Source organism: Myxocyprinus asiaticus, chromosome 31 (genome assembly GCF_019703515.2).
Source record: "Myxocyprinus asiaticus isolate MX2 ecotype Aquarium Trade chromosome 31, UBuf_Myxa_2, whole genome shotgun sequence".
NCBI classification, from domain to species: domain Eukaryota; kingdom Metazoa; phylum Chordata; class Actinopteri; order Cypriniformes; family Catostomidae; genus Myxocyprinus; species Myxocyprinus asiaticus.
The window spans coordinates 31796310-31809202 of NC_059374.1; the positions used below are offsets into that span (position 1 = coordinate 31796310).

Consider the following 12893-nt stretch of genomic DNA (forward strand, 5'->3'; position numbering starts at 1 on the left):
TCATGCAGGTATACACCGGCTTAAGACCATAACTGGCCTTGGCGTGTGCATGTTGATGAACAGTCTCCTTTCTTTTTACCCATAAAAAAGGGGTTAGTTACGTGACAGTTATGGGTGCTTCATTTCAAATCATGGAGAGGCTATGTATGGGAGAATCAAACATCCACCACTCTTTTTGCCACGATGATTCAGACAGATCGCTAATTATTGCTTTGTTCTGTGCCACGTTTCAAATGTACTGCATCTATAGCCAACATTTGGCATGTGATCATTTTGACAAACTTTGCTAGTTGAGTTGTAATGATAAATTATTTCATATTACTGCGCTGCTCAGTGTGAACTGCATCTCTATCTGTAGGGGTTTATGAGTATACACACAAATTGTTTGATATACAATGAGTACTTTCTAGATAAACTTGATAATTTATAGATATTGATTTATAGATGACTTTCTAGATAGACTTGGTTTAAATTAAATGAATACCTACACTGGCTAAGAATTATTTTGCAGTTTTCTTATTCTATTATTTCTGAACATCTGGGTCTATTAGATTTTAAAAAAAAATTCATTTACACTGTTGACAACTTACCCCTGTGGTGCATTTGGTGCATCTGTAAATTTTTCTTGCACACCTTTGTTTCCTATAATGAAAAGAAATTGGACTTCTCTAACCAGGTTGCGTTGCATTCTAATAAAGAACACACCATTTCAATCATGTTGGAGTACATTTAAAAGTTGAAAAATAAATAAATAATTAGAATCGTGAATCGTCCATAAGTTTGATAAAAATCGAGATTACATTTTTTTGCCATATCCCCCAGCCTTACTTAAAACCCTCACATTTACTTCCATTGTAAGTCCCTCGCTGTAACTTCGATTTTTGCTTTTTACAAAGAAAAGCACGGATGAGGCAAAATAATTTTTTGTGTTAATCAACGTTATGCCACAAATGCTGTCAACTGAGCAAAACTTGTTTTGAATCCGGAATATTCCTTTAAGGGCTTTAGACTTATGGACAAATTATTGCCAAAGTTTTACTTCTGCGTAATATATGTGCTGTTTGAATGTTTGATATTAGGAAATAAACTGGATAATAAATAATTTAGGCTCATATATATATATAAGTAGGCTCATAAACTTTTAAAAGAGGAGAGAAAAACTTCATGTATGTTTTGTTGAAATTAACAGCAAAAAAAGGTCACTTGATACACATGTCCTTATTCTTGGAAACGAGGAACAAATCTATGCAACCCAGGCTATATAAAATACAGGTAATTTTTTACTCTGTTGGGTCGCCACTTGATGTCCAATGTAAAATCTGAATCCTGAAGCAAACAAGTTGAGAATCACTGCTTTAATACGATATTTTCTCCAAATTCACACAAACAAATTATTTACAATTTTAAGAGGTAACACTTCTGTTAATCGGCCATGGCTATCAGTCAATTAATTGGCCTAGATGATATATTAGTCGATCTCTAACCTTAAACAACACAACCCCCACCCCCAAAAAAACCCTACACTAAAATACAAACAAATAGGGCACAAAAGCAACTGATACATGAACAGTCCTATCAAAATAGGGTTAAAAATGGTGGTAGTAGACCCATGGGTCTGGCAAACAGGTGTAAATGTTGGGTTCCTGTGGCCCAGTCTGTATTATGGCTCTTGAAGTGCCTTTACTGAGAGCGTTGGGTGGAAAACAGCTCATAACATGTGGTAAGCACAGACTGAGGAGTCGGAGGTCGAACAGTCTTAAATGTGACACACCCACCCTCGAGAGAACATCCAAGCACTTCAAGACCCCAACCCACCCATCCTGGGTCTAAATACTCAATTTTATGTGTTAAAACAAAGAGCCCCAAGTATTCCAGACTTCCAGCCTATGCTGCACACCTGCAGGCCTACACATCTGCTCTTGTTCTCTCAAACACACACAAGCAGTTAAGTCTGTGCAGTGGGAGTGTTGAAAGCACACATGGCCTGGCTTAATGAAGCATATGTAGAGTGAGGGGGTGGAGGCCTCTCCCCACTCTAAGCACTCCCTGATGAGGAATTGCTCTTCAGTGTATTGCCTATGTGAACAGTTTTAAACTAATACAGTTTGTGGACAACTGCAACACAAAGTAAGTGAACTGTTGGAGCCATGAACTAGTGGGTGCTACATGACATGTTGAGCCATAGTGCTCATTTGGGCAATGTGGGTTCGAATGTTGCTTGCAACAATTCCGGATCCCGTTGCCCCCCTCTTCTGACCACAATTTACTTTCTATACAGTTTATCTAAAAAAAAATAAAAAAAAGTTACACTAAAGCTCACAGATTCCTCACTATAGTCTAAAGGGGCGGTCACACAAGATTTTAAGTAGCCTACGTAAAAAATGTTGGACCGTGCTACGAATATAGGTAGCAGGATGTCACGCTCCAGGGCTTCTTTTTTTAATAAATAATAATACATTTTGAATGTTCAAATGTACTATCTACTTTTTTTCAAAAGCTGTTACAGTGCAACGCATTAGTGGTGCACCGATCAGGAAATTTGAGGCCGATTCCGATTTTTAACACTAAGATCGTCCGATACTGTTTTGTTTGTTTTTTTAAGTGTCCTTTGACGCACTTTTGCAAGTTATATTGTGCAGTTATATATTTATGCCCCACACTGTAAATTATGGTAACACTTTACAAAAAGGTTCCATTTGTTAACATTATTTAACAACATTACTGTAGTTATCATGAGCTAATGAACTTAATGTTAGTTACAAAAAAAAATATTACATTTTTACAAAAGTTGTATTAGTTAATGCACATTAATGCACTATGAACTAACATGAATTAACAATGAACAATTGTATTGTTTTTCTAACATTATGATTAATAAATGCTGTAAAAAAATATATTATTAATTGTTTGTTCATGATACCTAATGCAATAACTATTGTTAAAGAAATGAAACCTTTTTATAAAGTATTACCAAAATTACATTAAAATTACATTAATTGTGAATTGCTAACATTTATTTGTATTGAAAATAGTTATGTACAGTTCTGTTGTCAATATCAAAAGGTCACTGACATACTGGCAACCAGTAAAAACCATGAGAACATCACACACAGCAGAGATACTTTCAAATATAAGAAAACAATATATCCATTACAAGCTCTAAATCTGCTCCAGTGAGAAATCATTAATATCTATGATTTGTTTACTGTCTTTGGCATTTTGCTGTAACACAAATCACTAATTATTAAGCAAATGCATGAAGACACAGTGCCAACATTGAAGGTTAAACAGTTATATCTGTCATTAGTGGTACTGTGACCAACATTAATCTGATTTAAATTGAGATCCTCACAGAATAGTGCTGGGATGAGTGACTGATGATGAGATACTGAGAGCGCACATGTTTGATTGACAACAAGAGCGCTCATGTTAAAAGAGAGTGGCGCTAAAAGCACTCATGATCGCTCAAAACAAAATCAAACAGCGTCTGATTGTCACGACTCATGTTACATCACGTGTACTCAGATTTGTTTGTGTCAGACTCACATGTTTATTTGTTGTTTTTAATTCGTTTTATACCCGTTAGCAGCCTCTTTATCAGCCTCTGTGCAGCGAGTCAGAATACCTACCGTAATGACTCTAGAAAACGGGCAACTTAATATTCATTCACATGTAACTCATTTTTAAAAACAAAACGGCATATTCATGTGAATTACATCATGTCTGAAAGTTTACATTTGTGAATGCTTAGAAATGCCAACAACTCACCCTCCTGAGACCACTCTGTCACGCTTCAAGGGCTAAGCAAGCGCTAATTAGAGGAGCAGTGTATGTGTGATTCCCTGCGTGCTGCAAAAAAGATCGGCCCTAAATCTAGGCATGATCGGCCAATCGCCAATCACAGATATAAAATGAAGATCGGCCGATTTCTTCTGTATCCTGAAGCTCAACTGATAAGGTCAATGGTTACATTTACATTGCTTTAAACAATGTCATGATTTTGCTGAAACTTTTCCACGGACTGTTCTCATGATATTCTCAGTTTTACAGCATCTACAGGCCAGTGTAAAGTGCCTGTTGGATGTCTGTTGGAAGGTAAAAAAGTGCTGCAAAAATTGACAGCTTGTAGATTTGAATTTGAGAACTTGTACAATAAATATTTGTACATGCAAGTCAATATACATTATTCAAGTAATCAATGTCAATGTTTATTTTTTTTATTTTTTGGGGCGATTTTTCCCCTTTTTCACCCAATTTGGAATGCCCAATTCCCAGTGCGCTTTTAAGTCCTCGTGGTCGCATAGTGATTCGCCTCAATCCAGGTGGCGGAGGATGAATCCCAGTTGCCTCCGCGTCGGAGACCATCAACCCGTGCATCTTATCACATGGCTTGTTGAGCGCGTTGCCACGGAGACATAGCGCGTGTGGAGGCTTCACGCCACCCACCGCGGCATCCGCGCTCAACTCACCATGCGTCCCACTGAGAACGAACCATATTATAGCAACCACGAGGAGGTAACCCCATGTGACTCTACCCTCCCTAGCAACCGGGCCAATTTGGTTGCTTAGGAGACCTGGCTGGAGTCACTCAGCACGCCCTGGGATTCAAACTAGCGAACTCCAGGGGTGGTAGCCAGCGTCTTTTACCACTGAGCTACCCAGGCCTCTAATCAATGTCAAAAACGTCAACGCTAGTCTTTCTTAAAATAAATGATAGTATTTATGAATACAATAGTAGCCAAAACCATTTAAAAACATTATTTATTACAACACAGTTTCAATACACAAAAGTGTAATAGATTTCACCTAAAAGGTTAGCCTATTTTATGACATTAACATTTTTGTCAAAATACCTCAGTTAATGTTACTATAAAATCGTAATACATTTTAGTAAGGGAGGGTGATTATGTGTAAAGCATGATAACTGCACCTTCTAAGGGACTGTTGTTGAATTCCAAGGTCGATTTGGCAAAGAGAGCATTTTTTCCCATCACCATAATATTAATGTGGAAAAATGTAAATAAAAATATTGATATTTGGCATACAAATATCGATACAATATCACGAGAAAAACATATCACGATACTTTAACATATCAATATTTTTTCCCACCTCTATTATTTTGACACTCTCATGCCAGCCACATCCGTACACATTTCCATCAGGCGACCCAGCAATCTCATGATATTCATCTTGCTTTATAAGCGCTATATTTCCTTCTCATGTAGCCACACGGATATGCGCAGAGTGACTGAAGCCCGAAGTTGTACTCTGTTCTATCCACGCACACCCTGTCAAGCGGGCTTCCCTCGAAATGTGAGCTCCGGTGACAGGATAGCACAGAGCGGCTCACATCGCAGCGCATGCGACCAATTTGAATTCTACATAAGAATTTTCTATTTTAAAGCGCTATGGAGCAATTAAACTATGTTAAACGGATAAAAAGCCCCGATATTCTGAACAGCGCTGATGAGGGAAAGAGAAAACACCTGCCCTGCTCCAACATCAATTACAAGACTTTTCACATCTACACAATCACCCTTACTAACATTTTTCACAGTAAACTGTAACAATTTTTTAACACAACTGTCGAAGTTGTAGCTAAGAAAAACACAGATAGCACTCGCCTGTCGAAAACAATTTGTGGGTATGCAAATATTTTGGATCGAAGACTTGACTGTTTGAGAGATAACAAATTGCCACTGTAGTGTTTACCTCATTCCACAAGGCAGTTCTTTTTCATCAAACGACTGACATCAAATGATCATTTGTCTGTGACTTTACTTTTCATATTATTTATGTATATAATTTTTTTCAACAACTGAAGTATTTTGTTGTGGATGTCCCAATGCGTAATGACCTGTTTCAGTGACTTCACTTTTTCCCCGCAGCCGCCATATTTGTGACCATCAGCGGGAGGAAACAATGGCAGTGAATGGAAAAAAACACCCATAAAATTATGTCAAGAAAAACCTAAAAAAAATGCTTTTGATCCATGCCAAGTCTCAGGAAAGGTGTATACAGGTCTGAGGTCAGCACAACTATTGCCAAATTTGACTTTCGTGGACATTAATATATTTTAACCATGATTTACCTTAGTAAGCCAGCGAGTCTGATGAGTGACCAGTGAGTGCACATTAGGGATGTGAAACCTTCCTTCAGAAAACAGTAAAAAATAAATAAATAAATAAATAAAAAATAAAAAAAAGTTTTTATGCGACCCATTTAAAATACTTAATCTATTACAAATCCGATGCTAAATTCTACTGAAAAGGGGCATTTATCTGCGACGTGCTCGCCTTGAATTATGATCATTGTACGTTAAATATAGAACATGACACGCATTCACTGAATCAACATTAGCGAATATTTAACAGACATATTTATTGAAAACAATTGAATGAATAGTGCAGGATCAAAGGAACAACCATTAAAAGCCTGTTCTAAATGGAAATCACCAAGTAAAAGTTACTTAACATATTTAAACAGTCAGGACATTGTTGAAAATAATTAACAGGGTAGACTAAGCCAAATCTATGAGAGAGAAAAATGCGCTGAGAAGTTGCGTGTATTTCATAACGTGCAGTCGTGCTATTGATCTAATATGACAGCTGTTCGGTAAAGAACGTCAACCAATAAGAGTTACGATAGAAGTAGCTATAGGATAGAAAAAATAGGCCTGTGATGTAGCCTGCAATAAATCTAATGTATTCTAAACATGACGTGCACACAGAATAAAAGATAGTTTAACACGTTAAGCAGTCGGCACCTCGTTGAAAATAGCCTTCTTAATCAGCAGATTAAAAAAATGGCATACCTAGTCTAAAACAGTTATTTTCTAGGCTACTTAAATGCATAAATTTTTTGATGAGTAAAATTAAGAGTCGACATGGTCCGGTGTAAGACGGGACTTGACTCACCTGAGGCGGCTATCCTGCGCTTGAAAAAGCCCGCTCAGCGGAAAAATAACGTACAAGCATGCACAGATTTAAAGATGACTCAAATGTGAAAACATCCTTAGGGACTTTCAAACATTTGGAAAGCTGATTCCCGCACCACCGAAGTGATTTCATAACTACTTTGCTGAGTTTACTTGTCTAGCGAGAGGTCATTTTCCTGCACGCTCCGCGAGAGAAGAAGCACGCGCAGCCCGAGGTCAAATTAAACTCTGTATCTGCTCCAGATATCCTCTTTTTTAAATAATATTTGTATTATTAATTCTATTTAAAATATGTAACATTAATATGACAGTAATTTAAGTGCAGCCTCTGTAAAAATATAAAGCCAAACGTAAATGTTTAAAAATTATTATCAGTTTAATGGGGGGAAATAACCAACTAGTAATTCCAATGTTGACTAGCATCATCAGAACCATTTAGTCGACTAGTCTCGCACATCCCTAGTGCACATGCCTACCAGTACATCACTGTGAACTAGAGCCCGACTGATATGGGATTTTTGAGACCGATACCGATTTTAGAGGGGGACAATTCACCTATTACCGATATGGTGGCTGATATAGTTAATGTTTGAGCTGGAATGAAAACAGATCTTTTCTATGTGGATTTTTCACCGATTTTGCACCGATATGACTATGAATATTTGACATTATTATTATACATTGTCAACAAATTCTAGAAATGAACACTGAGAAAATAAAGAATAAATAAAAATACAATAAATAGTTTAAAAATCATCAGAACTGTATGTTTAGTATCAGTCAGTTGCTGACCATTAAAATAAAATAAACAAAATAAATAGCTAAATAAACATCAGTACTGTATGTTCAGTATCAGTCAACTGACTATATTAATACTGCCAGTCAATTATAGGCAGGTTGTAATACAAGAAGCATTTACACCTGCTGAGACAAGAGATAAACAGCGGCGTTACACCGTATTCTGCTATACAATTTCAGGGGAAACATTCAACGGTAGAAAACCAAGACTTTTAAATATTACATTTTATAAATGTAATGACTGGAATTGTTCGGTTGAAGGGGGTACCAAACTGTGAATCCTGAACAAAACAGTTTGGTGAATACATGTTTACTCATTAGCTTCCACTCAGCTGACAACAATGAAAGTAGCTGCGTGATTAGCTAGTTAGCTATAAGCTCATTGTCACGGAGAGTAAAAGATGGACTTTATTTACTTTCCAGCATTGCATCTCACCAACTAGGTAACAACATAGCATGAAATCAACACTCAACAGACAAAATCCACTACATAGTTGACATGGTTGTCAGGGACAAGGTTAACGTTTTATTAGTTATATTGAAAAGGGAAAATGATGGGGTCATTGTTTATTAACCTTCCGGTATGTATTTCACAAACTAGTTAGCAAATTACTGCGAAGACCCTGCTCAACTCCGCCCTGTCTGCAGAGCCACCTTCAGCTCATAGTCAGCTCTGTAAACAATGGAGTCAGAGCGCGCTCTGCTGGACAAACTACGTAATGACACCAATTATAAAGTAGGGATGTGCGAGACTAGTCGACTAAATGGTTCTGATGATGCTAGTCAACACTGGAATTACTAGTCGGTTATTTCCCCCATTAAACTGATAATAATTTTTACACATTTACGTTTGGCTTTATATTTTTACAGAGGCTGCACTTAAATTACTGTCATATTAATGTTACATATTTTAAATAGAATAATACAAATATTATTTAAAAAAAAAAGAGGATATCTGGAGCAGATACAGAGTTTAATTTCACCTCAGGCTGCGCGTGCTTCTTCCCTCTCTCTCTCTCGCGTCGTGTGCAGGAAAATGTCCTCTCGCTAGACAAGCAAACTCAGCAAAGAAGTTTTGAAATCACTTCAGTGGTGCAGGAATCAGCTTTCCAAATGTTTGAAAGTCCCTAAGGATGTTTTCACATTTGAGTCTTCTTTAAATCTGTGCATACTTGTACATTATTTTTCCGCTGAATGGGCTTTTTCAAGTGCAGGATAGACCCGTCTTTCACCGGACCATGTCGACGGGTTAATTTTACTCATCAAAAAATTTATGCTTTTGAGTAAGTAGCCTAGAAAATAACTGTTTTACACTAGGTATGCAATTTTTTTAATCTGCTGATTAAGAAGGCTATTTTCAACGAGGCGCCGACTGCTTAACGGGTTAAATTATCTTTGATTCTGTGTACAAGTCATGTTTAGAATACATTAGGTTTATTGTAGGCTACATCACAGGCCAATTTTTTCTATCCTATAGCTACTTTATTTTTTACATCGTAACTGTTATTGGTTGATGTTCTTTACCGAACAGCTGTCATATTAGATCAATGGTTAATGCACGACTGTAAGGCGTGAAATACGCGTGACTTTTCAGCGCATTTTTTTCTCTCTCATAGATTTGGCTTAGTCTACCCTGTTATTTATTTTCAACAATGTCCTGACTGTTTTAATATGTTAAGAAACTTTGAATTGGTGATTTCCCTTTAGAACAGGCTTTTAATGGTTGTTCCATTGATCCTGCACTATTCATTCAATTGTTTTCAATAAATATGTCTGTTAAATATTCGCTAATGTTGATTCAGTGAATACGCGTCATGTTCTATATTTAACGTACAATGATCATAATTCAAGGCGAGCACGTCGCAGATAAATGTCCCTTTTCAGTAGAATTTAGCATCGGCTTTGGAATAGATTAAGTATTTTAAATGGGTCGCATAAAAAAAAACATATTTTAACTGTTTTCTGAAATTTGGTTTCTCTTTAGACTAGTTGGTTGCAAAACTTCCATTTAAACGACAGTCAAATTAGTCGTAGTGCACATCCCTATTATAAAGCATTGTTTTCGGCATTATATGTTCTGAAAAAAGTTTTCATATCTGCGCATATCTGTAAACATATACGCCAATACTGCTATATCGGTGAAAGACTAATATCGGTGAACCAATATATCGGTCGGGCACTAGTTACAACTGGGTGTTATGAATAACATTGTCCTATGTGCATTTCCAGTTTAATTGTATCCGAATTGATGTTATAAATATAATTGACATATGTACAGTTAACTCACATTAAATCTGATTAAATGAGCAAAGACCCACAAGTGTTTTTATCCCTGCTCTCCCCCTTCATCGCTGCTTGACTTTGGTCGAAATGAAGCTGTGTCACTTGAAAGATAAAACTTTATTGAAAGAAAAATTACATTTTGGCTATGGTAAATAAACATCAGTATCACCTTTCATGATTTCAAAATGTAACCAAAAATGTATGCGGCTGACAAAGCTTTCGCCACATCCCACAGAGCAGCACAATGAAGAAATATGGAATTTTGGTCACAAACACGGCGGCATGGACATACAGTGATGTCACATGAAACAGGTCAATACTGGATATCCACTTTTCAATAAAACATTCAACATATATTTTTGTCGCATTTGTGAGACAATAAATGTAAGTGATTGTGTAAAATACACCTCATGAATCCTCCGAATTCCCGTGAAAGAAGGTTGCATTTCGAAGGCTACATTCGGAGTGTCCTACTCGCTTTTCAGAAACAAGACAGCCTCGATGACGTATGCGGCTGACAAATGCGACCTCCGGAGGATGAATCCTTCGAAGCGAGAGACAGCCTGTGTGTGTGTGTGTGTGTGTGTATCAAGTGACAGAGCAGAGCAGCAAATCTTGTTCATTCTGTAGCGTGCAGTGCATGTGACTGCATAATATTTAATTAAATTACATCCTTCCGCTGTTTAATGATCACGCTTGGCCATATACAAAGGTTTTTTATTTTCAAATTGTCATTGATTTCATCTCAAAACTGTCACATCTCATGTCATTTTGCTAATGACAGCATACTGTAATAAGGTACCAAAATTAGCAACAAGATGATATAGTACCGTTTTACAATTTTTAGTATCGCGATACTTCAATAGTACCGGCAAACCGCGCAACCCTACACACCCTCATGTTGATTAAAACCAGTATGACTTACTTTCTAGTGAAGAAACTAAAGGGAAACGATAAGCAGAATGAAAACCTCTGTTACTTTGCTTAGAAAAAAGAGAGGCAGAAAGACATACAGGTTTGAAACACAAGGGTGTGTAAATTATGACGGAATTTACATTTCTGGGTGAACTATCCCTTTTAAACTTTGCTTTCTGCTTGGAATGTAATTGTTGCTGGCCAGCTGTGGTGAGCAACTGCCATTTAGGCTACATCATGTGTACCGTATGACAACAAGAAAAGTGCAAGGTGGCCAAAACCTGACTTGTCAACACATTTAAACAAGTGCCTTAAGTTCTCAGATTTAAAGAGCTCTAAACCAGCTTAGTGGTAACACAGCCTAAACTCCTTGTTACACTAATCAAACTGTTATGAACCACATCCAGACCCTAATCCCCCAGCACAAGATCCAAACCACTGTGAAAAGCCTCTAAACTTGATATTTCCACTGGCTGACAGCACAGTGACAAAACACAACAGTAACAGTTAATCACATTAGAAGTAGCTCATAAACACCATCCTATTTAGTAGGGACACTTATTATGTAGTAGCATTCACACAAGACCCATGCATATAAATCCACAGGAATGTTTCAGATAATACATCAGAATCATAATGTAGCTACATAATACATTCCTTAATTTGTCCTATGACATGTCTTTTTCTATATAAACTTTGCTTTAAACCATTTTTTATTCTGTGCTCTGATTTTGCAAATGTCCTTCTAAATAAATATTCAAATACATGTCAACAAACCTGTGCAGTTAATGCATCTGCAGGCTTAGATGCATGAAACATTGTCTTGAAAAGTTTCAAACATCTTTCAAGCACATAACGCATAAATAAATCGAGACAACTCTTTTGTTTGAGCTCGACTAGGAGCATTTGTTTGCATTTTTGCATGTGCATGATGGCAGAGCCCTGTAAAGCTGCACCAGCTAGGCAATCTCATCTCTCCTCGTGTCAACAGCACGAAGGGAGTCTGATTCCTTTTGTTTAATATTTAGCCACTGCGCGCGAGAAATTGAGCTGAACATTTATTAGATCAATCACGAATCCATAGCCTTACATTTGGCTTTCGCTGAACAAATGCAAGATATCAGGCCTGAACCAGGACATGCACGTATTGCATTTGCCAAGTGAAAGCCCAAACACCACAAACCTCCCATCCTCAACATAAACAATGCGCGTACATGCACATGCATCAACCATTTCATCGTTTGCGTGCTCGCTTTTTGGTTTTGAAATGTCAAATACACCAACAAGACATCCGATTTGGGTGCTTTCTTTACCTGTTCGTCGAATCTATTAATTATGGCCTGGACCCATTCCACGGGCTTGTGCGCCGCCATGCTCAGGCGGATGCGCGCGCCGCAATATCTCCTCTCAATAACTTTTGCGATCCCGATTTCTGCTCGCGCTTCTCCCCCGATGCACCAAATACCCCCAAAAGCGCTCCGAAAAACAATATAGGTGGAAACAGAGGAGGAGGTGGACGGAGGTGGAGGGAGAAGGGGGAGGGGGTCTGGGTTTAGTTTTTCACTTCAAGCATACTCCACCACGCCGCCATGACACACCACCGGAAGTTTGAATCCTCCTCTCTCTAGAGCCAGTCTGGGGGTTTTGCGCGTGCGCAGTAAGTGCTGCTGTGCTCAAGAAGTACATTATTACAGAGGTAAATAGAATGTGTGGGCCTAAATTGAGGAGGTCAAAATAATAAAATGATGAAGGTGTCGTTTTTGGACACAATAATAAGGATCAGTGTAGGATGCTAATCTTGGTAAATTTGCTGTTGGCTGCTCGATAAATCCAGGATCAGACACTAAAAATGCTGTGTAAAATGTGTAGAACTTATTCTATCGATTGTGTATTATATATTGTGTACATTCTGTTTGGTCATGTATGTATTTTTTTGTTGTACTGTACTGTGTTGTCA

The 12893-nt window shown here is 37.6% G+C and overlaps 1 protein-coding gene across 9 annotated transcripts in view; it reads right to left on the bottom strand.

The window, feature by feature from the left end:
- LOC127421806 (neurofibromin) overlaps positions 1 to 12524 on the bottom strand; it is a 123133-nt gene extending 110609 nt beyond the window's left edge. For all 9 annotated transcript variants that reach the window (XR_007894097.1, XR_007894098.1, XM_051664935.1 and 6 more), the window contains exon 1: positions 12250 to 12524. Coding sequence is in view for 7 of the 9 variants with exons in the window: in XM_051664935.1 (XP_051520895.1) it covers positions 12250 to 12309 (60 nt within the window). In the remaining 2 variants the exon portion in view is untranslated. The remainder of the gene's footprint in view (positions 1 to 12249) is intronic.
- Between the last annotated feature and the right edge of the window lie 369 nt (positions 12525 to 12893).